The sequence below is a fragment of the Malus domestica genome, chromosome 03, assembly GCF_042453785.1.
Source record: "Malus domestica chromosome 03, GDT2T_hap1".
Lineage (NCBI taxonomy): Eukaryota > Viridiplantae > Streptophyta > Magnoliopsida > Rosales > Rosaceae > Malus > Malus domestica.
Window position 1 is genome coordinate 2,564,236 of NC_091663.1, and position 24,876 is coordinate 2,589,111.

At 38.5% G+C, this 24,876-nt stretch overlaps 1 protein-coding gene across 7 annotated transcripts; it reads right to left on the bottom strand.

The window, feature by feature from the left end:
• Window positions 1-601: 601 nt before the first annotated feature.
• On the bottom strand, window positions 602-22,105 carry LOC103417236 (protein NUCLEOLAR FACTOR 1). Of its 7 annotated transcripts, none has more exons than XR_011578684.1 (27): window positions 21,959-22,105; window positions 21,549-21,691; window positions 21,292-21,393; window positions 20,232-20,367; window positions 12,893-12,990; window positions 12,340-12,514; window positions 11,993-12,137; window positions 11,066-11,189; window positions 10,104-10,204; window positions 9,882-10,013; window positions 9,361-9,441; window positions 7,999-8,186; window positions 6,928-7,000; window positions 6,025-6,084; window positions 5,864-5,902; window positions 5,692-5,780; window positions 5,378-5,442; window positions 5,176-5,222; window positions 4,786-4,845; window positions 3,301-3,372; window positions 2,595-2,624; window positions 2,390-2,484; window positions 2,196-2,301; window positions 1,970-2,032; window positions 1,733-1,804; window positions 1,255-1,379; window positions 602-900 (listed from the first exon to the last, which is right to left on the bottom strand). XR_011578684.1 is itself a non-coding variant. In XM_070818089.1 (26 exons), the coding sequence occupies exons 2-26, from the start codon at window positions 21,574-21,576 to the stop codon at window positions 1,305-1,307; spliced, it is 2,226 nt and encodes a 741-aa protein (XP_070674190.1). In that variant the 5' UTR covers window positions 21,577-21,691; window positions 21,959-22,105; the 3' UTR covers window positions 1,033-1,304. The 7 variants fall into 7 exon arrangements, 4 of the variants coding, with proteins under 4 accessions (XP_070674190.1, XP_070674187.1, XP_070674189.1 ...); XR_011578683.1 differs by having other exon boundaries at window positions 602-895; window positions 21,292-21,396; XR_011578682.1 differs by having other exon boundaries at window positions 21,292-21,396.
• Window positions 22,106-24,876: the final 2,771 nt, after the last annotated feature.

Below are 24,876 nucleotides of genomic sequence, written 5' to 3' on the forward strand. Positions count from 1 at the left end.
ACTCGTAAGGGGATGATGTGATATGGCATTACGTGCATGATGATTTGATACTATTATTGTATTTTCTGTAGTGACTAAAATGACATCTCTTGACATATTACATATTCTACTCACTGAGCAACAGTGGTTGTTGCTCACCCCTCACCCTTTATTTTACAGATGAGTTATTTGACAAGGCAAGTGCTAGACAAGCTGAGTTTGGGTTAGACAAGAGATTTAAGAGTTTTCTTATTTTTGTACACTCTATAAGGATTTTGTAGTAATTACTTGTTTAAGAGAAGTTATTGTTTTACGTCTTTACTTTTTACTTTTACTTTTACTCGCACGCCGGGCATGGGTCTCACCGATTCGCCGTCCAAGGCATGACAATTACAGCATTCCCTCTTATAATTTCAGGTTGCTTGTTGCGGAATAATTTCTTCCTATGTAAAGTGTATTTGTTGGGACCCTCCCTCATTACATCAAAATCGAATGTCATCTTGTAAGGGTCCTCCTCCTTCTAATATGATCTTTGAATTTTGAATGGATGTTTGAACAAATACATGTATTTATAGAGTTTTTGGATGAATTTTGATTTAAATAATTTCTTTTAAATGTGCTGTTGAATTTAATTTTGAGCCATTAGACCTTTCTTTACTATTAATTTAATATAAGAATTCAACCGTTCGATTTAATTTAATTATAAATTTAATTTCAAAAAAATTGAATATAGACCGTTGAATCAACCATTGCCCATCATTTCCAATCGTTGGATCACAAAAAGAGCAGTTATGCTAGTGGGTAGTCGCTGGGACTCAGGAATTGATGACTTGTCGCATGAGATGCTTCTGGCGCGTTGCTTAGCTACAGCTGGGCACTTTGTAGGCGCGTTCACACGTTGGAGCTTGGGCCACCACTATCCTTGAGGGGAGGTGAGAATTTGGCCCAAAAGCAAGTTTTAACATTTTAAATCTCAAAAAAATTAAAGTACGGTGCATGATTTCTTTGAACACTATTGGGTGGAACTAAAAGTTAAAAGGAAAACTAACGAAAAGTCCAAAAAAAATTTCCTTTTAATGAAAAGCCCTTTTTAAAGGTATAGTGAATAGTACCCAAGGAAATGTATAAATGTGGTTTTTCGTTAAAAGTGAACAGTACTTGGAGTGTTTTGTTAAAACTCCCAAAGTTAAACCTTCCGGAGCAATGGCCGTGGTTTATAGCTAGGGTCTTGAAAACCAGCATATAGTTATCTTTCTCCGAGCAAGAGTTACTTACCAAATTGAAGTCACCGATGTCTCGTCTCATGTTCTGCATTTCTAAAGTCTTCAAGAGAAAGAAAACATTTTCATTTTCGATGCCAACATTCTCTTCGCCGAAGCCAATCCCACAATTCTCTCGAGCTGAAATGCAATAAGCGAAAAACAAAAATACACTTGCATATCAAGTTTTTCAGTATTCATTGGTCCGATAATCAAACAAACAAACAAAATACAGAATCTAATTCATATTCGCTACATCAGGCAGTGTAAAACGACAACAGGAGATTAACAAAGTTCATCATATCGATCAGATTCGCACAATTCTGATGCTAGGCGGTTTCTTTATTCAATTGATGAGAACCGTGCCAGTTTCTACTATAAAGGATCACTAAGTTGTTAAACATTCAAAACTTCTAGCAAAGTTAACAGCTACCCTATCTCATCCTCATACTCAAAGAACGATCTAGCACACTTTTAGGAGAACAAAACATTACCCGAAGGAGATCAAATTGAGAAAAGAGCACCGTGCATGCCATGTCATTGGACCCATCAAGCATATTAACAACCTGCAATTCAATAAAAACCGCTTTTGGTTTACGAAGAGAAGAATACGACTGTATCTCAAAATGAATTATATAAAGTATCAAAACACTTCATTATTTTTTTTTTTTTAATTTGGTAGCTCTCCAATTGAGCTTCTTAAAGAGAATGACGATTTGTATCGCGCTCACCTCAGGGTAGAATTCCTTTCTCTCAGGCAGAGAATATATGATTAAATTCTGAATGCCACGAATCTATTCACCACAAAATAATCGTATGTCAGCAACGAGGCTCAAAATACTGATTTTAAACTTCCGCAAAATACTCTCCAAATTAAGCAGCAATATCCAAAATGGAAGGACACAAAATACAACAGCATTTGGACAAGAAAAGTATGCTCAAAGCAGTCTAAAGAACCTTATATCTGTGGTAAAAATGTGATCTCTCAGTGTAAAGCATTATCTTCCGCTTTCCTTCAAAGAACCTAACCCGTGCACGAGAAATATCACTTTGCTGTGCATATCTAATGAGCCACAAAATATTTATTGCGTCAGTACATTTACGAGTTACGACCACACAATCATCATAACATAAATAGGACAGGTTCTTACTCATGAAGTAAACAGAAGGATGCACTCTGTGACTTCAAAAAATTCCGAACTCGAACATATTCAAAGTAAGAACTGATAAATATCATAATCCCGCCCTGAACGAAAGTTTCCAAGTAAAGATATCATGAAAAATTCCAAGGAGACAAGTTAAACAAAAATTTATCAACAACTGCAATTTTAAAAATATTAGGCCTCAAATAATTACCTCAACAGAATCTTTTATCTTTGGGAAGACCTGAAAACAGAAAAAACACCAAACATCTCAAAATGTGAGTAAAAAGATGCTAAAAAAATCAAGCTAAACTAAAACAGTCGAGCGCAGAGAGATTTATTTCAATTTCTTAAGACGCAGCAAGTTCAATGACATGAGTAGGATTTGGGTTAAGATATGGAATATTTTTTCTTTCGAAAAAAACTGAATTTATATCAGAAACTTTTCATTTCTCTTCCAACTTCAAGTACAAGTTGTTATAGCTAGTTGCCCTGATGTTCCTAAAAGGCTTGGCACAAAATTATTTAATTCCATAGATTTGACAACACAAAAACTGCAGGAACTATAACTTGAAAATTAAAACTTATCTTTCAAAGAAATTTAAGGGGTTGTTTGCTATCCTTCTTGAACTTTTTGTTATTGAAACTAATGGTATTAAGTAATTTAGTTACATTCATCATTTTTTAAAACAAAAAATTGGATCCAAGAAGGATACCAAGAAGGATACCAAACGGGCACTAAAGAATTCTTCTTCAAGATGGTTCTATCAAATTAATAACAAAGTATCTAACCACAAGTTGTAGAGACCTTCTTTAATAAGTCGAACTATAGCAATTCAGAAATCAAATTATAGTTGTTTAATAACAACAAACTATAAAGTCTCTTGCAATTAAGGACGCTTCTGGAAAACAGAACAAACCTTTGTAGTAAAATATTCAAAACGAGCATCATCAAAATGTTCTATTGAATCTGCATCAAACCGCTGATAAATCTGGAAGGTTGAATAGTAACAAAGTGCATTAGCTGAGGAAGTTATTCAGTCTGAAACATTATTAAGGAATCAACCCAATTCCTTGCACTTAAAGAAGAAACTGAGTACAGTGACACATATATATATATATATATATATATATTTTTTTTTTTTTCTAGGTAGCCACTTCTCCTAAAAGGTCGTACCCAGTGCACAAGGCTCCCGCTTTAAGCAGGGTCTGGGAGAGGTGAATGTCGGCTAGCCTTACCCCCATTTATGGAGAGGCTGCTCCCAAGTATCGAACCCGAGACCTACCGCTCATGGGCGAAGGCACTTGCCATCGCACCAAGTGCGACCTCTTGGTAGCCACTTCTCCTAACATAATAAATATTCAAATCACACCAAGAAACGTAAAAGAACAATTCAAAGTCTCAATGTTGTGTGACCCATATTCCCGACAGGTTCTCAATGAATGAAGTCAAAACATAAATCAATAAAGTGTTGAGAATGAGTCCCACATTGATAGGAGGATAGACCTTGCATGGGCTTATAAGAGGTTGGGCTACTCCCTATATTGCCAATTGGTTTTATGGTGGAACCTCAACTTCTTTCATAGTATCAGAGCAAGTTGTCCCACGTGTGAAGCCCGACAGCCACACGCGCTCCACGTCACCCCATTGTGTTGTCCACGTGTTAGGCTTAAAAATTCGCCACACATGAGGGGGAGTGTTGAGAATGAGTCCCACATTGATGGGATGACGGACCTTGCATGGGCTTATATGAGGTTGGGCTACTCCCTATATTGCTAATTGGTTTTATGGTGGAACCTCAACTTCCTTCATAAAGAACATCACTGATTCTATGTTTTCATTTCAAATCCACCTTAACCCCTCAAAAGCCAATTATCAGCAACAAGAAACAAGAAGCAGGACAGAAATTGATATATTATTTAGACAGTACATTTCGCATCCTAATTATGTGAAGAAAGGGAAATAAAGGATGACAAATAAGAAAATTAGAAGATAGACAGTTAAGACCTCCAAACCAGACAAATTAAATGGTTTTACAAGCAAGTAAACTCAACTTGAAGGAGAACGGTTTTAAGTTTTGACGGTATTGTCAAATGAGTCAAGAGAATAACTAGAATCTAGGAATTTCAAGTAATGAAACACAAACATAGAAGCTAAAATAATCAGAAAAGAAAAACCCATTGGACATTAGTCACATGAGAGATAAAAGGTATACAATGAAGAGCAATTGATGGACGACATTCCAACAATCCACTTTGATCCATATATTTTCACCGTAACAGTTAGATTTTTTTTAATGTTTTAATGCAACATAAATTAATAGAAGCATTAACACATCTCAGTGGGTGAAAAATATCACAAAACCATCCACAAATCAACACAAAATAAAGTTTTATGCCTATACCTGGCGGACTTGAAGAACCACTTTAGGAAGAACTCCTTTATGTTCATGTACCAGCTTCACCTATAGTTATAACAAACTCAGTATTTAAGACTATTTGCATTTTGTGAACCATAAAATAAGCATTGCCAATCTGAATATTTGAAGGAAAACAGAAATTAGAGTTTTCCTTTTGCATTGTGTTGGCAAACAGCCATTTTATATTAATTTATGTAGTTTTTTTAATTAATTTAATATTTTCTATTGATATCATTTAATCCATTGTACGATCAGTGGACGGTAGAGCCCAAAAGCATAGGAGAATATATAAAGCTATAAAAGATACTTTCTAGTCCAAAAATATGCACAAACTGAACAAATAATCATGCTCTAAATGTTAATTTTTATACATACCTTCCCATGGTAATTACTGCAGTGCTTGTTGAACAAATTGTTTATATCTGCCGTAAAAAGCATCGGGTTAAAGGCTGATCAAGAACTGGAATGCATATATTATTGATTTTCTTATAATTTTGAATTTTATCACGAGTGAACATCAATATAAAAGAAAGAAAAAAATTTCACAGTTGCCATCAAAGAAAAGGAGAAATCTTACCTGGATTTGAATAATAACTCAAAAGTATTGTTTGCCTATAGAAAGGTGCATATCCATCCAGGTACCTGACCATGAAAAACATTGTTGAGTTGGTTTTCATGACATGTGATATAGATCAGTAGCTTCACAATCAAATTTCCAATCGGAATACAACATTTTCATAATGAGTTCTACTTCTTGAGATGTTCATAACAACTTAGGTTGTATAGGAAGAACTTTGTTACTAATAGTGTGAGGGAGAAAACTATAAGGATAAATTGCCATGTCAGGTCCAAAACAATGTTAATACTTGAAAAGATAGACGCAAAACATACCACGGTCTTATCCGCATGACATCAGTTCCATGCTGCTTAGATGGTATGTGGTTCAATTGTTCAACAACAGACTTCAAAAAGTCCCAGTTCTGGATATTTTATCAGAAAAGAGAAGATATAAATTTTTTGCAAGCACCATATATTTCAAGTAGATAATTGATCACACTATTACCTGCATCGTTATAACATCTGCATGATCAATAACTAGAACCTGCCACATCAAAACATATATCTCCATCAATGGAAGGGAACCATCAAAGCATAGGAAAAAAAACCCCATAATAAGAATACAAGCGTACTTCCAAACACAGACAGGTTGGTCAGATATATTACCTCTATGGAAGAAAGATAGTCGACATCTTTTTCTTTATTTATTTTAGCCTCATCAATTTTCTGTAAAAATAAAGGTCCAGACTCATTATAATAGTTATAAGGGAAGTGTAAGCCAATCACAAATGTAAACAAATGACCAACCTCCAACCTTAGAACACATAGATAAAGTCCACAGTCCTATATTTAGAAAAAAGTATTTCATTTTAAGATGATTCTTGCTAAGGAGTTGGTGGCTTCAATAGGAAAGTTGGTTACACAAACTAGAGACAATTATATAATTATCCTTTCTTTTTAGTTTCTTTCCCAGGAACCTTCAGTTTTCTTGTTGTTATTTAGAGGCAAGAAGGCCAAATGTGCCATTTTAACAAATCTTAACTACTTTGATATAAAAGAAAGTAATTTTTGAGAAGACAAACATGCCTGCATATATCCAAATAATTATGGGAAATTAGATAACCAACTGTAATACAAAAGAAGTCATAGCTAGTTCTTGTGTCCCTTAAATACAGAATTCAAAACCTTATGTACTTATTTTGCCTCTTAAAAATTATTATCACTGTGCTGCATCTATTTAAATCACTAAGTGCAATAATTTCCTTATCTAAATCTGCATCCATCTACAAACAGTAAGTTGACCAAAGGTGGTCATGTAAGGCATTAACCATTGATGGGCACTTCTTACTTACCAGTTAACTACATTGAAAGTAACAAAGGAAAAAAAAAGGCAATGCCTCAAAGAAATACATTGGAAGATATAACAAAAATGGACTTCTAGGATTAGATTAATAATGGAATTTTTTTTTTTTTTTTTTTTTTGGTGTATAGTAGTAGTTTCATAACAGATCACCAGTGGAAAAAATCAGATTAGGAACTTTGAAAGTGAAAATAAAGTTGATCACTTACTTTCAACAAACCAACTGAAGAAGCAACTATAATGTCTGAGGTATAGAAATCACTGTACAGCTTTATGCTCCTCCTACAAAGCAAAGATTAAAAACTGAGTTGAAATCTCAATCTATGTCGTCTCTGTTTAAATGTCCGCCAATAAATTTTTTGAACAAGAAAAAAAAAGCATGAAATTGTAAAACAAAAGTGAATATAACTTTTAGCACTCTTTGATCACTCTACATTCAACGTAATAAGTTAGAATTTGGACCAAAAAAAAAAAACTTAATAAGTTAGAACATCATAAGCGGATGACTTCACAAAATTCCAATATAATCCTTCATTACTTTAACTAATGATTCACAATTAAAAAATGATTAAAAAGACTTTGTAGCCATTAAAGGATCATATGTAGCTGATGTTGCACTGGGGCCAAAAGATATAAAACCTCAAAATTCCAATTACAGTTTTGCAAGATACAATGAAGCCATCCACACCATTAACAGACAAATTGGTGCTAAACAATATCATAATAGTTCAGCACACACAGAAGAATGCTTCTAAAATGATTCAGTAAAATATTCAAGTGACGGGAAGAGACATGTGCCTTGCTGGCCACTAATGTCGCACTAACTTTGATTGAAGCCTAGTGTTAAATTGAACTTTGATTGGTACGAGAGGAATTGTAGGTACTATAATAAAACATATCATCATGCATATATACGTTATGTACAATATACCCACAAACATAAATTACATACAGCTTTGCATTTATATATATTTTAAGAACAATGTACCTAATCACCAAACACTGTAACTCTTCTAAAACCCACCACCAGAACCAAACATCAACTGTTGATGCTCACATTGTCCACCTACGTTAAGGCTCAAAATTTACATGTTCTACCAAAGATATACTATCTACTTAAAAGGCCACAAGATACTTGTAAGTTAAATCTCACATACACGTTGCATAGAAGATTATAGAATACCCTTGGTAAAGCAACAATAAGAGCAACTATTCACCAGATGGTCTTTACTATAAAAGTCTCAAATAGGTAATCATCGTTATAAGTTAAAGTAACTTACTTGGTGAACTTGATGCCAACCATGAAGTCATCCTTGCTATTTCCTCCAAAAAGTACTTGAAAATCACTAGGCTTTGAAGACTTGTGAGGTTTTAGAATTTCCTGGCCAGGTGGTGTTATTTCTTTTTCATCCTCATTGTCATCAGTTCCGAACTCTCTAGAAAATCTATCCATGTGCTCCACATTAACCTGAGAAAGAGAACATACGGTATTAAGAATAAGGTAAATCTGCCTACTATTCACGTCATTTCCTTTAATTAAGAATAAGGTAAGCCCCACTTAGTGGGATAAGGCTTTTGTTGTTGTACACCCAGCACTTTCCCAAACTCATTCATGGACTTGAATTTGAAACTGGTTCTCTGCCCACAATCTTTGGGAGTTTCCTATAGCAAATAGTAGGCAGCTACCTCTAGGAATTGGACCCCAGACCACGTGGGAGCAAACCACGGACTTGACGGTTCGACTAAACCCTCATTAATTCATAGATAAATGTGATTATGAGAATGCAAGTAAAACTCAGAAAAATTGATGTAGACATATTCATACAATGATTCTGGCAGAAATTTAGCATAAAGTTTGGAATCTTCTTCAGCAACTAATATACGGTGTACAAAGTTTACCAAGATGAATGCTTGATAATTGAGCTTTCAAGCAACAGAATGTAACAATGTAGCTTCAACTAAGAACAATCTCAACAACCCTAAACACATCAACATCTAAGGAATTAAAGAAGTATGCCCTTGGAAGTCATGTGTCATCAGATAATAACAGACTAATAATTGTATCCTTTGCATTCTTCTACACAATCAAGGATCTGTTTAAATGTGTCTGTGGGTAGAGGAACTGCATATGAGATATGTCGGACAATACACATCCATGTAGAATAATACATTGGCTCCGTGTATACTCAAGGGGACAACCACCCTCAAAACACAGTGAAAGGCACCCAAAATACTCAAACCTATACTAACAGGAGTCATCCATTACTAAATTCTGAGGTTCTATGTCCATAGGGTAACTGATCCGCATAATTTTCTAGTGATTGCATGTTTTGTGGGTATAACTCCTAAATCAAAACTATCAGAGATGCCAAAAGTTAAATAAATAAATGAATAAAATTGAAAGTTTCTATAAGAAAAATTAAACAAGGGTAGAAAGAGAAGCAATGTGCAGGGAGCAAGGTCAAAATAGTCCATGAAACGGGGGCACAACCCTCGTCCAAACATACTAAAGGATTAAATCTGACCTACCTCACATAGTACCGTCAAGAGAAATCTTCACATATTACTTTTACATACAACATTTGTGGAGATCAACCAGTGCATAGCTTGTACAAGAAAAGAAGAAAAATGAAAAGAAATACCTTGTGAGCTGAAGGAGTAAGTTGTATTATCCTCTTAACAACACGGAGTGCAATGCTTGCCATTGGCAATAGGATCAAAACCTGGTAAAGAAATAAAGCAAATCCTCTTCACTATAAATGCAAATTACAATATCTCATTTGAAGATATATGTTCTTTTCTCCACACTAAAGATATGCGTTTTAATTCAAGAGATAACTTTATAAGCAGCATAATGATAATACGATCTACAAGTATAGCCATACAATGTTTACAAAATCAAATTGCAACAATTACAATAAATAGATAGTAGTTCATGGTTCCCGAACCAAGTGTGCCCAAATTTGAAACACAGTGCACATATAGGACCACAAACAAGATATACACTACTCCCTCTCCACCAAATAAAACAAGATACACACTACATGGCTTGTACAAAAAAAGGATATACACTATCATATGAATGACGTTATCAAAACGATATACACTGTTATGAGGAATCCAAGTCCAGTATATTTATAACAAGAACATCACACTTGTATACCTTAGGACGAGTAAATCCATGGTCCAGGAAACTATCATCAGTAGGAATTTCATTATTAGCAGTTTCTCGAAGCTTGGACACTTTTGCATCATTCTTGGTTACAAGATCTCTAGTTTTGAAGACATGATTCAGCTGCATATAAGTAATTATTATAAGATGACAATTTCTAAAATAGAACATAAAGATATTGATATTTTTCAAGGAATAGGAACAAGCACATACACACTGCATAATGTATGCATCCATGACATTTGAGTCTTCTGTAGAGCCTCTGTGATAAAAGGGCTTTTTGTTGCAGTGCAATATATCCCGATAGCTGTTGACTGAGGAACGTGTACACATCGACATAAACACAAAATATCCAAAATGAGTCAACCCATACTACAATTGCAAACTTAAGAAACTTCATGATTACAAATTAGGATAAAGAGAGAATAAATAAATAAAAAAAGAAGACAAAATCTGGATACACTATAAATAAAAATAGAAGACAATCTGGATAAACTACAACCCAGCGAAGATGTCACTTCGCTAAAAACTATACATTTTTCCCCTTTGTTTTGATATCGGGATAAGGAAAAATGATAAAAGGTAAACCATAGGTAAGGTTACCAAAAATGACAAAACAATAGAAGTTGTAAGAAGCTTACCACTCAAGAAAATTGAAATGAATGTTTATGGATAGAATTATTTTCCATACAAAAAACAATCAAGTATTTAGAAATAAGATATCATTAATGCTGGTATATCATGCCCACTTCTTCCCGTATATCCCTTACTGTACATATGACATTTCATACGGTCAAGATTAATAAAGCCTCATGGAAGCTGAAGTTCCACTAATGAAGAATAGGAATGAATCATAACTTGCACTTTCAATATTCCGATTTAACCTTAGTACAGATTAATTTTCTTGTTCAAAAGCTCCATAAGAAAATGTCAGATAAAATCATGTCAAGTTTATAAGGAAATATTTAGCATTAAAATTCCACAGTTGCACAATTATCGAGGTGTGTTTTTGGAACAAAGTTGGGAGATTGAATTCCACCAGCTCCAATAAAAAAATTAAAATCATAGCAACTATTTAAGATAGTGGGAATTAAGTGGGGACATGTAGAGCTTAATGATATAGATCAAGCCATCGCAATAACAAGTAGCCAGTGCAAGTCAAATTGGGGACTCACACAGGGAGAAGAACAATCTTTCTCTAGATGAATGAAAATCATTTCCTCCAGATCTGCAATAAACATCTAACCAATGCTTATATAACTTTTGCTTCAGACCATAACAAGAGTTGGGGTCGTCATCCTGAAAAAATAATACTCAAAAAAGAAAAAATTAAGGGACATATTATGAATATAATTGTGCAAACAGCAGAACAAGAAAAAAAATTAAGGGACTGTAATGTATACATACTATACTTGGCATGTGAAGGAACAACATGGATCATGTATTTAAAAAAATTACCAAAAACATTAAAATTTATTGACAAGGAAAAAGTAAAACCCAGAAGGTGAAACACAAGGGATCCATCTCTGCCTAAATAACACTTCAGAAAGTATGAGAGGACCATGAGAATGAATTCATAACCACCCCACACTTTAGATGAATTAAAGCAAAGAGGAACCCCTAAAACTTTGTCGTTTAAGAACAAAACACACCACAATCTGCTCCTTTCCAACAGAAAGTTGATGAGATTTTTTTTGAGAGAAAGGAGTGGTGAGAAGATGGGGATCATAAAATATAGTACATTCTGCAAAACCTAAAAACAAAACGAAAAAGGGTCGGCCAAAGGAACTTGTTAATAAGAGGAATAGTGTATTCTTAGGTTTAAGCTTGTGGAGATTTCGATCAAATGTGGTTTGTCAATAAGAGTAAGTATGATTTGCTCTAAGAGGTGGTTCTTCCAAAGTGTGAAGAGAGCAACTCCTATCATCGCTCCCACTATTAAACAGAAGGAATGATAGATAAGGAAGAACAAAGGTGGATTCTGTTGCCTTTACTCTGGAAGGCGCTTCAATGGACAAAACCAATGCAAAAGAGATCATTTCAAGAGCTTTTACAAACAGACATAAAATGAATATAGTGCAAGTCATAAATGGGTAACATACTTTTGTAAAACACTCTCCTGTTCCTGCCCAGTTGCCCTTTGTCATCCCAACAGCAGGCACCTCCCACTCGTATGTCCACTTCTTTTTTGACAGATTTTCAACCTCAGCTTTTGTTAATTTGTGCCCCCAGTGTATATCAAAGGAACTGCACAATACAAGATATAATAGGGGAATATAAAGTGTATATAAGCATACAATCTGATTTAAAAAAGATGCCAAAATGGGAAGACATACAAACATAAAAGCTAGTGGTGATTACATCAAGCTTAACACGGAATACAATAATAATGTTAACGTATAATATAAATGCAAAATCCAAATGAACAAGATATTTCATGTAAATGCACCTCAAGCACATTGATGGTTCAACAGCAGATTGAGAACTGGTTCCCAGGTCTTGTTCTGCATCCGAATCATGAGTCTCTTCGTCATCAAAAGCAGAGGTCTCCTGGTCATCCTCATTTTCAGAATCTTCACTATGCTCCTCAATGCCTGCCATTTCAGGGTCTTCATCATCAACTCCTATGCAAGTATAGAGAATGAATTAAATAATATGGAGTGCAGCACAATCTAACACAAAAGATCAATCTGACTCTGCTTATGAAGAAGTAAGACTACATCTTAATCCTATATCACATAGGAGATAAAAACAAAAGTAAGCACTCATGCTCACTACAGTAATGTATGCCTTCCATACAATATTGATACATGACTATATGAACCTCAACTATGGGCTTTTGGTTACTTATTTAAAATACAGATAATGAAAAAGATTGTGGAATCCAGGAGGCCAGTATCCTTACAACAGGAAATGCACAAGTATTGTCTGCAAAACAATTCGGAGGGCAGAAACAACAAAATTGTTTTCTACTATTTGAATATAAAACATAAATGTTCTACCTTCTTCATCGTTATCCGCATCCTCTGAGTCACTAGAAGATTCACTTCCATCATCTTCGGAATTTTCAGAGTCACTTATACCTTCTTCTTGTCTTTTTCTATACAAAAAAGAAGTGGATGACAACATGTTAGTTGTAAATTCCTTGAATGAATCAACCAGTTTCAAATTAATAACATTGAGAGAAGAGATTTCCTTTTTTGAACTGCCATAATAATGAACGCACCAAGTTAGATTGCTATCAACTAAACACAGATGTAGCGCAGGTGTAAATCCAACTTTTTTGAGCTTTATATTTTTCTTAGTCACAATGTGCTGACATAACTCAAACAACAACAACAAAGCCTTTTCCCACTAAGTGGGGTCGGCTATATGAATCCTAGAACGCCATTGCGCTCGGTTTTGTGTCATGTCCTCCGTTAGATCCAAGTAATCAAGTCTTTTCTTAGGGTCTCTTCCAAAGTTTTCCTAGGTCTTCCTCTACCCCTTCGGCCCTGAACTTCTGTCCCGTAGTCACATTTTCGAACCGGAGCGTCAGTAGGCCTTCTTTGCACATGTCCAAACCACCGGAACCGATTTTCTCTCATATTTCCTTCAATTTTGGCTACTCCTACTTTACCTTGGATATCCTCATTCCCAATCTTATCCTTTCTCGTGTGCCCATACATCCCACGAAGCATCCTCATCTCCGCTACACCCATTTTGTGTACGTGTTGATGCTTCACCGCCCAACATTCTGTGCCATACAACATCGTTGGCCTTATTGCCGTCCTATAAAATTTTTCCTTGAGCTTCAGTGGCCTACGACGATCACACAACACGCCGGATACACTCTTACACTTCATCCATCCAACTTGTATTCTATGGTTGAGATCTCCAGCTAATTCTCCGTTCTCTTGCAAGATAGATCCTAGGTAGCGAAAACGGTCACTTTTTGTGATCTTCGCTAGATTGCTCCGGTCATTAGTGTGGATAAGTATATAAATGGATAGAGATAGGAAAGCAAACACAAGATGTACGTGATTCACCCAGATTGGCTACGTCCACGGAATAGAGGAGTTCTCATTAATTGTGAAGGGTTTACACAAGTACATAGGTTCAAGCTCTCCTTTAGGGAGTACAAGTGAATGATTTAGTACAAATGACTTTAGGAAATATTGTGGGAGAATGATCTCGTAACCACGAAACTTCTAAGTCCCGGAGTGTGGTATCGGCTTGACTTTCCTTATCTGTCTCATAGGTAGATGTGGAATCTTCTCTGGAAGTACTCTTCTTCCATCCAGGGGTGGTATCTGTAACTGGTGGAGATGCACAAGGTAATGTATCAATGTCACTTGAAGCTTACTTGTAGTTTCAGGCTTGGTCAAGCGCGATACAAACCATGTAGTAGGAGTCCCCCAAGTCGCCGAGCTAGGGGATCTGCTGAAAGAGGTAACAGACAAGGTAAGCAATCAGAGCTCCGGCTGATTGTTCACATTCTCCCTATCTTGCAGGCAGCATGAAGGATAAAGAGAAGAAAAATGAGAAGAGATGATATGGGATACTTTTGCTTTTGAAGAAGTAACTTTCCACAGGCTTATTCTTGAACTGGGCTGGAGGGTTTTCTGGTTTCCTCCAAAGTATAAGGCCGACTGAAGAATTTGAGGGTCAAAACAAGTCCATCAAATCTAGAGTACGTTCGACCCTGCTGATATGGGGTACTTTTGCTTTTGACAGAGTAGTGGATGTATCGGCACGTGTGCTGTTACGCTTGTCTCCACATGCTTCCTTGTATCCTTCTCACTTGCCCTATCTGTTCCTCAGGCAGATGCGGTATCTTCCTTGGGAGCATAAGATGTTGAAGATGAGTACTCGAGAGCAATGCCAGGGTAAGGGGTTCCAGGCAGTCAGTTCCTGGCTGGAAGCTTGATTCCAAGTGCTGACTGATTGCTCTCTTTCTCCTTGTCTTGCAGGTAAGAACAAGGCCAAAGGAAAAGACAGGGAAAAAGCATGATATGGGATACTCTTGCTTTTAACCCTGATGATATGAGATATTCTTGCTCTAGTATAGCTTGTTTACAGAGGTATTATCGGGGGGAAAGAAAGCTGAATATTTCGAAAGGCTTCGTTGGGAGTGCCCTCTCAGATAAGAGGAAGGGTTGAGCATTTTTGCAGGTCTGCCTGTCCGTTGGGGATGGAGGTCGACATATATAGAAGTCTCCCTAACATCAAGTAATAATGCTATTCCTTTACCCTGCTTGGTCATAGCACGGTAGTGGGAGCTGCCAGCTTCACAAGTTTTAACTCTGTCAGAGCACTTTGAAAAAGTGGTCTGTGGTATCTGGAAAGCTGATGTTGCGTGTGAAGATTACAGACAAGCTTTATCCAAGGAGATCCGGCTCTTGAAGTTGGGAAAGTGGTGCCTTTTCGGTTTTCGAACAAGCAATCCTGTCGGGGATCTGGCTCTCGAGATTCGGAGAACGATGCCTCTTCGATTTTTGAGAAAGCAATCATGCTGGGGGTCTGGCTCTCGAGATTCGGAGAACGGTGTCTTCGATTTTTGAGAAAGTAATCATGTTGGGAGTTGGGAGTGTTTTCTCGAATATGAGTAAAGGTTGGGCATGTTTGCTAGTCTACCTTGCCACGAAGCACAGAGGTTGACACACAGGGACTTTCCAATTATCCAGCAGTGGTACTGTTCCTTTACCCTCTCTTCGATTTTTGAGAAAGTAATCATGTTAGGAGTCTGGCTCTCGAGATTCGGAGGGCGGTGCCTCTTCGATTTTGGAGCAAGCAATCTTGTTGGGGGTGTTTTCTCGAATGTGAGTAAAGGTTGGGCATGTTTGCTAGTCTACCTTGCCACGAAGCACAGAGGATGACACACAGGGACTTTCAAATTATCCAGCAGTGGTACTGTTCCTTTACCCTCTTCGATTTTTGAGAAAGTAATCATGTTGGGAGTCTGGCTCTCGAGATTCGGAGGGCGATGCCTCTTCGATTTTGGGGCAAGCAATCTTGTTGGGAGTGTTTTCTCGAATGTGAGTAAAGGTTGGGCATGTTTGCTAGTCTACCTTGCCATGAAGCACAGAGGTTGACACACCGGGACTTTCCAATTATCCAACAGTGGTACTGTTCCTTTACCCTTGTGGGTAATAATATGGTAGCTAGGCCGTCAAAATTTATGTGTCTAAACTTTGTTAGTGTTGTTTCTTTGCTATTCTTTTACCCTTCTTGGTCAGAGCGATGTAGTGAGAGTTGCAAGCTTCACGTGTCTCGACTTTGTCAGAGAACTTTGGCAAAGTTATATGTGGTACCCATGAGCTACTGTTGCGTGTGGGAAGTGGGTGATTGAACAGTACGATTCCTGTGCTTTCTACTTCGCCAGAAATCTTCGATAGAATGCCCATAATTTCCGCAAAGCTGAGTGTGCGTGTGACAGGTGCTGACAAGGCTGGAAAAGTAGTCTCAACTTTGTCAGAGAACTTTGGCAAAGTTATATGTGGTACCCATGAGCTACTGTTGCGTGTGGGAAGTGGGTGATTGAACAGTACGATTCATGTGCTTTCTACTTCGCCAGAAATCTTCGACAGAATGCCCATAATTTCCGCAAAACTGAGTGTGCGTGTGACAGGTGCTGACAAGGCTGGAAAAGTAGGTGCCTCTTCGATTTCTGAGATTGACCCTCGTGGTCTCTGAGCAGCCCAGCTTTTGAGAAAGCAAACCTCTTCGATTTCTGAGATCGGCCCTCGTGGTCTCTGAGCAGCCCAGCTTTTGAGAAAGCAAACCTCTTCGATTTCTGAGATCGGCCCTCGTGGTCTCTAAGCAGCCCAGCTTTTGAGAAAGCAAACCTCTTCGATTTCTGAGATCGGCCTTCGTGGTCTTTGAGCAGCCCAACTTTTGAGAAAGCAAACGCCTCTTCGATTTCTGAGATCGACCCTCGTGGTCTCTGAGCAGCCCAGCTTTTGAGAAAGCAAACGCCTCTTCGATTTCTGAAGCTTCGTCGAGTGCAGATTTTTATAGAGGCTGACATTAAGTTCCAAAGCACACTTGAATATCCACCAGTAGAAGCTCCATTCTTGCACTTCTAAGATCTTGATTTGTCCGACCTCTTCTCTTTTCTACACCTTTGAAAATGTCTGGCCCCTCCGACCGTCGTTTTGACTTGAACCTTGTTGAAGAGGCAGCCCCGCCTTCTCCAGACAACATATGGCGCCCATCCTTTGTCTCCCCTACTGGTCCTCTTACCGTTGGGGATTCCGTGATGAAGAATGATATGACCGCTGCGGTAGTGGCCAGGAACCTTCTCACTCCCAAAGATAACAGACTACTTTCCAAACGGTCTGATGAGTTGGCTGTTAAGGATTCTCTGGCTCTTAGTGTTCAGTGTGCAGGTTCTGTGTCTAATATGGCCCAACGCCTATTTGCTCGAACCCGCCAAGTTGAATCATTGGCGGCTGAAGTGATGAGTCTCAAACAGGAGATTAGAGGGCTCAAGCATGAGAATAAACAGTTGCACCGGCTCGCACATGACTATGCTACAAACATGAAGAGGAAGCTTGACCAGATGAAGGAATCTGATGGTCAGGTTTTACTTGATCATCAGAGATTTGTGGGTTTGTTCCAAAGGCATTTATTGCCTTCGTCTTCTGGGGCTGTACCGCGTAATGAAGCTCCAAATGATCAACCTCTGATGCCTCCTCCTTCTAGGGTTCTGTCCAGTACTGAGGCTCCGAATGATCCCCCTCCGGTGCCTTCTCTTTCTGGGGCTCTACCGACCGCCGAGACTTCTCCTAAGCAACCTTTGTGAAGGCTCCCTCTTGTTTGTTTATTTTGACTCAAGTATATGTACATATTTGTAATTTATCGGGGATATCAATAAATAAGCTTTCCTTCATTTCAACGTATTGTGTTAAATCACCAAAGCCTTTTTCGCTAAGTTCTTTGAATTTTCTTTTGTTGAAGCTTGTATGTTGGAGCTTTGTGAGTGGAGCATGTAGGTTGAGGTAGTGTTCCCTTAATTTCCCGAGAGAGGACAACTTCTCGGTTGGAGACTTGGAAAATCCAAGTCACTGAGTGGGATCGGCTATATGAATCTTAGAACGCCATTGTGTTCTGTCATGTGTCATATCCTCCGTTAGATCCAAGTACTCTAAGTCTTTTCTTAGGGTCTCTCTCAAAGTTTTCCTGGGTCTTCCTCTACCCCTTCGGCCCTGAACCTCTGTCCCATAGTCGCATCTTCTAATCGGAGCGTCAGTAGGCCTTCTTTGCACATGTCCAAACCACCGTAACCGATTTTCTCTCATCTTTCCTTCAATTTCGGCTACTCCTACTTTACCCCGGATATCCTCATTCCTAATCTTATCCTTTCTCGTGTGCCCACACATCCAACGAAGCATCCTCATCTCCGCTACACCCATTTTGTGTACGTGTTGATGCTTCACCGCCCAACATTCTGTGCCATACAGCATCGCCGGCCTTATTGCCGTCCTATAAAATTTTCCCTTGAGCTTCAGTGGCATACGGCGGTCACACAACACGCCGGATGCACTCTTCCACTTCATCCATCCAGCTTGTATTCTATGGTTGAGATCTCCATCTAATTCTCCGTTCTTTTGCAAGATAGATCCTAGGTAACGAAAACGGTCGCTCTTTGGTATTTCTTGATCTCCGATCCTCACCCCTAACTCGTTTTGGCCTCCATTTGCACTGAACTTGCACTCCATATATTCTGTCTTTGATCGGCTTAGGCGAAGACCTTTAGATTCCAACACTTCTCTCCAAAGGTTAAGCTTTGCATTTACCCCTTCTTGAGTTTCATCTATCAACACTATATCGTCTGCGAAAAGCATACACCAAGGAATATCATCTTGAATATGTCCTGTTAACTCATCCATTACCAACGCAAAAAGGTAAGGACTTAAGGATGAGCCTTGATGTAATCCTACAGTTATGGGAAAGCTTTCGGTTTGTCCTTCATGAGTTCTTACGGCAGTCTTTGCTCCTTCATACATATCCTGTATAGCTTGGATATATGCTACTCGTACTCCTTTCTTCTCTAAAATCCTCCAAAGAATGTCTCTTGGGACCCTATCATACGCTTTTTCCAAATCTATAAAGACCATGTGTAAATCCTTTTTCCCATCTCTATATCTTTCCATCAATCTTCGTAAAAGATAGATTGCCTCCATGGTTGAGCGCCCTGGCATGAACCCGAATTGGTTGTCCGAAACCCGTGTCTCTTGCCTCAATCTATGCTCAATGACTCTCTCCCAGAGCTTCATTGTATGACTCATTAGCTTAATACCCCTATAGTTCATGCAATTTTGTACATCGCCCTTATTCTTGTAGATAGGCACCAAAGTGCTCGTTCGCCACTCATTTGGCATCTTCTTCGTTTTCAAAATCCTATTGAAAAGGTCAGTGAGCCATGTTATACCCGTCTCTCCCAAAACTTTCCACACTTCGATTGGTATATCGTCTGGGCCTACTGCTTTTCTATGCTTCATCTTCTTCAAAGCTACAACCACTTCTTCCTTCCGGATTCTGCGATAAAAAGAGTAGTTTTTACACTCTTCTGAGTTACTCAACTCCCCTAAAGAAGCACTCCTTTCATGTCCTTCATTGAAAAGATTATGAAAATAACCTTTTCATCTGTCTTTAACCGCGTTCTCTGTAGCAAGAACATTTCCATCCTCATCCTTGATGCACCTCACTTGGTTTAGGTCCCTTGTCTTCTTTTCCCTTGCTCTAGCTAGTTTATAGATATCCAACTCTCCTTCTTTGGTATCTAGTCGTTTATACATATCGTCATAAGCCGCTAACTTAGCTTCTCTCACAGCTTTCTTCGCCTCTTGCTTCGCTTTTCTATACCTTTCACCATTTTCATCGGTCCTATCCTTGTATAAGGCTTTACAACATTCCTTCTTAGCCTTCACCTTTGTTTGTACCTCCTCATTCCACCACCAAGATTCCTTTTGGTGTGGGGCAAAGCCCTTGGACTCTCCTAATACCTCTTTTGCTATTTTTCGGATACAACTAGCCATGGAATCCCACATTTGGTTAGCTTCCCCCTTTCTAATACAGGGGAACTACCAAATGCGCGATTTCGTTCTTGACTCCTAGAGGCGCCTCAAAACCTTATAAACCAAATTTTATATGCAACCCTTAAACGTCACAGAACAGAGCATAACGAAACTAATAATTGGAGGTCACGTAAGAACCAAAACAAGCTTAAACAACCCAAAAATCACTGCCTTATGCACACTTAATGTTGGGAACAAAAAAATACCTTTTAGAGTTTAGCCATATAAGTAGATGCTAAAAAAAACTGAAAATAAACCCAGACTTTGAGAAAACCCTTACCTCAGCTTATATGCAGCAGAAACAGATTTATTAGATGATCCCAGCGTCATTAACAGTTTATCATACATGGATGGCTCCTTATAAACCGTTTCTTCTTCAGAAACCACACCGTTAGATTCTTCGTTTGGTAGTTCCCCTGTATTAGAAAGATCTTGAATGTGAATATGAAAACAGTGCCAATTAAATCAATATCTCCAATTCATTAACCAAATATAGATCCCCTAACGATCACGATTGACAGATCTCCGAAATCCTCACAAGGAGTATCCAGATTCCATAGAAAAATATCTCCAGGGGCATAACCACAGGTGTTTTGGTGACTCGCAAGGTTGAAAACAGTAAAAAAGCGTAGTACCGTGTAGCCAAAAACAAGAATGACAAATGAGAACGGTAAAAACTGAGATTGCAAGCTTTTGAAGCAAACAAGGAATGCGTGTAATTACACAGTGAATCAGAACAGGGAGAAGATGGAGAGGAACCAGAGGACTGTTGATTTTGCAGAATTGTAGAGAGAGAAAGAGAGGAGAGAGAGGGGGGACTGGGGTTTTAAGTTGTGGTGGTGGTGTTGGGGAAGAAGATGTCAGGCGAGGAATACAGCGATGAGACTCGTCTGCTGCGATCCTCCAGCGACATTATCAAAGACAACAACGCTGGAGTTTCGGCAGAGAAAGACAGCGACTTGGAAGCTCAAGAGGGATTAATAAGCAGCAGGAGAAGCAGTATTAGTCCGACCAGTAGAAGAGGAGGAGTCGGAGGCTTCAAAGATCTGCTGATCAAGCATTTGGACGGCGTATGGGGGCTTTCCGGCCACCATCTCAGTATCAAGTGTGGCCGAGATAATTCCCCAAATCACGGCGGCAGAGAGGTTAGAGGTCAGCTTTCCGCTGTAGATCACCCCCACCATCATAATCAGCATCATCAGATTCAGCAGCAGGTAACAATTGGGTGGAAACTCTCAAAACAGATACAAAGGGGGAAAAAGGCCAACTCTCTTCAAAGACCAAAGGTTAAAATTAACACGAATTCGGACTTCAGAAACACTATAAAAAGGTAAAAATACCTGAGGAAGTGGACGCGGGACTGTGTGCAACATTTTCTTCTTCAAGACGACGACTTTTCTTGCCCGTGTTGAACCTGTTGGCCATTTTGCGTTTTCCAAATCCTGCTAAGGAAACACAACAATGTCTGACCAGTAAGTATTGCAATGGAAACGAAGATGAAGCTACAGATTGAACAAAAATTCAATTTCAATGATGCAATGGGGACAAAGAATCATGCTAATTCAGTTCATGGGCAAGGAACCAAACAAAAACTTACCTAGGTTCTTGCCTGATTGTTTTCCCATGTTGAGAAGAAAAAGAAAACCGGAAATTTCGCACCAGAAAATCCCCCAATTCGAGTACAGACTTGGTTTCGGTTAAAGAGACCGGAGGAGGATGAGGGTTTGTCCGAGTTGAAGCCTGAGGTCGTTTAATTTATAGTCAAATAGAATGCCAAAGCATGAACAGAACATAGCAAACAAATTTTAATTCTACAAAAACGAAAAAGGAATTAAATTTTCTCCACCATTTTTTCCACAATAATTTTTCAGCCACAACTTTGCATCATCAGTCTCTGATAAATTAAGTTTTGACAAATTATGTATAGAATTCCTCTTCCATGGTTTGGAACACTCAAAATACCAAATTCAAATCAGAAACGGGAAAATTCGGAGTTTGGGAGCTTACGTTCTGCCTCGCGGTGGTGAAGGTGGGCTCTTGCAACTGCGTTGGGAGGAGACCTACTGGTTTAACGTGTAAGTGAAGGAGGAAATCGAGGTTTTTGGGGTTCAGGATTTTTATTTTATTTTAGTTAGGGTTTAGGGTTTAAGAACGAGGCAGAGGTGGGTCTTAAATTTCAAGTAGACATCGATATTGTCCTCATTTGGTCACTTACTTAATCCGTCAGGTGTGAGGTTTTAGCACAAAAGGTATCGGTGTTAGTTAGAATGAGATAATTCTATTTAAAGGGCTTGTTCTCAAGCCTTCTAGCAGATGTGGGATAGATGAATTCTAATACTCTCCCGCATGTGAGACCCTATTTTTATGGGTCACACGTGAAGTTTCACACATCGACAACCACGTGGAGCCAAGCTGGGGCTTACCCGTTTGCACGGGGCTAATGGAGACCCACCCATTCACGCGGCATCTCTTGGGTATTTGTGCAACTCGTGGTGGCTAAGCAAGATGGAAACTTTACTTTGAGAGTGGGTTTTGGGTGGTGGTGGGGGGGGGAGGCGTCGCAGTGGTTGAGCAAGTTGTGCGGCGGAGAAGGCGGTGGCTTGCCCCGGGGAGGGGGTTGGGGCATCGCGGTGGCTGAGCAAGTTGTGCGGCGGAGAAGGCGGTGACTTGCGATCTCCGTGCAACTTGCAATGGTTGTAGCAAAAGAGGAGTTACGAATGTTAATATGATAGTGAGAAGAAGAGGAGGTAACGTGCATAACTTGTTATAATTCCAAATTGAGTTTCGTTTGCAGCCAAGTGGTCGTAATGAGCACTATTCAAAAATAGTAAAATAAGAGTGGAAAATTTTAAGATCCACGTGGAAGGCCTACGTGGCATCTTAGGGGTATTTTGATAATTTCACTACTATTAAGAATAAAATATGATAAATCTCGAGAATGGATGTCACAGCAACTCAAGCATAACAACCCAAAAAAATTCAAATTCTTAATTTCTTCTTTTTAACAATATTTTCTTATTGTTGAATGTTAACGCATAGCAAAGATTTATAATCAAATACATTGGCACATGTGGTATAATCTTATTGGGTGGTGGATCTCACATCTGTTCTAGGAGAAACTTTTACGTTTCAGGGAGAAGAGAGACTCCACAAGTTAAAATGAAACGAATTTTGAATTTCAGAGAGTAAAGTGATAACTTTTGAGTTACAAAATAAAAGTAAGATTAAAATCAAGTTCTAGAAAGAGTCGCTAAAAATAAGCCTTTTATTTTCCTTTAGACTCTAGCATTAGTTGTAGAAAAGAACCACTCTTTCTTTTTTCTTCCAACCCAAATTGCGAGACCAATGCACGTCCAAGCTCCACAACACAAACTTATAAGTCTGAGAAAGCTCAAGGCCATCATCAACAATTTGTATGTCTTTATGTCGAAATTATTTATGCATGTCCTGTAGTACGGTTTCAAAACGCGCATTAGCGCGCGGGTAATTTTTCAAGTTGATTCTAAAATTTAAAGTCAAATTATTCTCCACAGCCCTCGCGATTAAACTTGAGGCATGCATGGCAATGCAAATCACACCCGCATGATGGTGATCTCTTATCACTGCTACCGCTACGAACACCTCACCAGATAATTATGGAGCCATATATGTATAAAGTAAAGCAGGAAAACAACAACAAAGAAATGAAGGAAAAGAAGACGTAGGGAGGGCTATGTACAATTGTTGCAGGACAATGATATGTAAATCCTGGTCAGTCAATTGCTGATTTCTTCCTTCCATGGCTACAGTCATATCCATTTCTCTGAATATGCACACTAAAAAAAACGAAAATATGATGCGCAATAATTCTTTAATTTTAAGGAAAACTAACGAAAAGTTCAAAAAAAATTTAATTTTAATGAAAAATAACAAATAAAGGTGTAGTGAATAGTAGTCAAGAAAGATAAAAGTGTGATTTTTCATTAAAAATGAATAGTACCGAGAGTATTATGTTAAAACTTCCTTAATTTTATTGATCCTCTAAACTGCACATCTTAGAAACTAGGAGCTCCTGTTTGGTTTTCAACTTAAATTTAATTTTTTTTTAAACTCAAAAACAATTTTTGAGTCCCAAGCCTTAATTCTGGTTTGTAGTATTATTTTAAAAAACTGAATTCAAAACTGTAACCCACCCTTCTCCTCTCTCTCTCTATAGATCTTCTTTTCTTCTCTCTCTCTCTCTCTCTCTCCCCTATCCCTTCCGGTCTCAATCTCCCTCCTTCGGCTCCAAGAAGGAGTTGCATGGTCTTCGGAAATATTTTTAAAAATATTGAAAACTTTTGAGTAGAGTACTAAATCGGCCCTAAGTGTTCTTAACCACTGTTTTTTTTTTTCTTTTTTTGTCTAAGGTAGACTTTATTAGATTATAAGAAACGTTTACATCTTAAGCAAAAATATTAAATAAAAACTCCAGACCAATTGCATCCCAACAAAAAGCACCTCTATGTGAGGCGAACAAAAAGGCATTTGCTTTGTCCAATTCCTCCCTAATGCCCTGTGGGACTTGAGGAGTAATGATGTTCTTAGCTGAGGCCACGGCATGCGCAGCAGCATTTCCGCACCGCTTAACAAAACCAAACCTCACCCTTCCAAATTGAGATACCAAAAGTCATATATCATGAATAACGCATTCCAAAGTAGCATCGATCACGTGCTCTCCCGTAAGCATTCGAATAAGTACCTGAGAGTCAGATTCGAGTTCCACATCCGCACAACCTAGCTCGCAGCAGACCCACAGAGCAGCTCGGATAGCAGCAGCTTCTGCCATTGCTGCCGAGTTGAAGAATAGCCCCCTTCCCCACCAGCAGCTTGCAACAAACCAGCAAAATCCCACAAAACCCACCCATAACCACCCCTGCATGTTTTCCCACACCATGCACCATCAC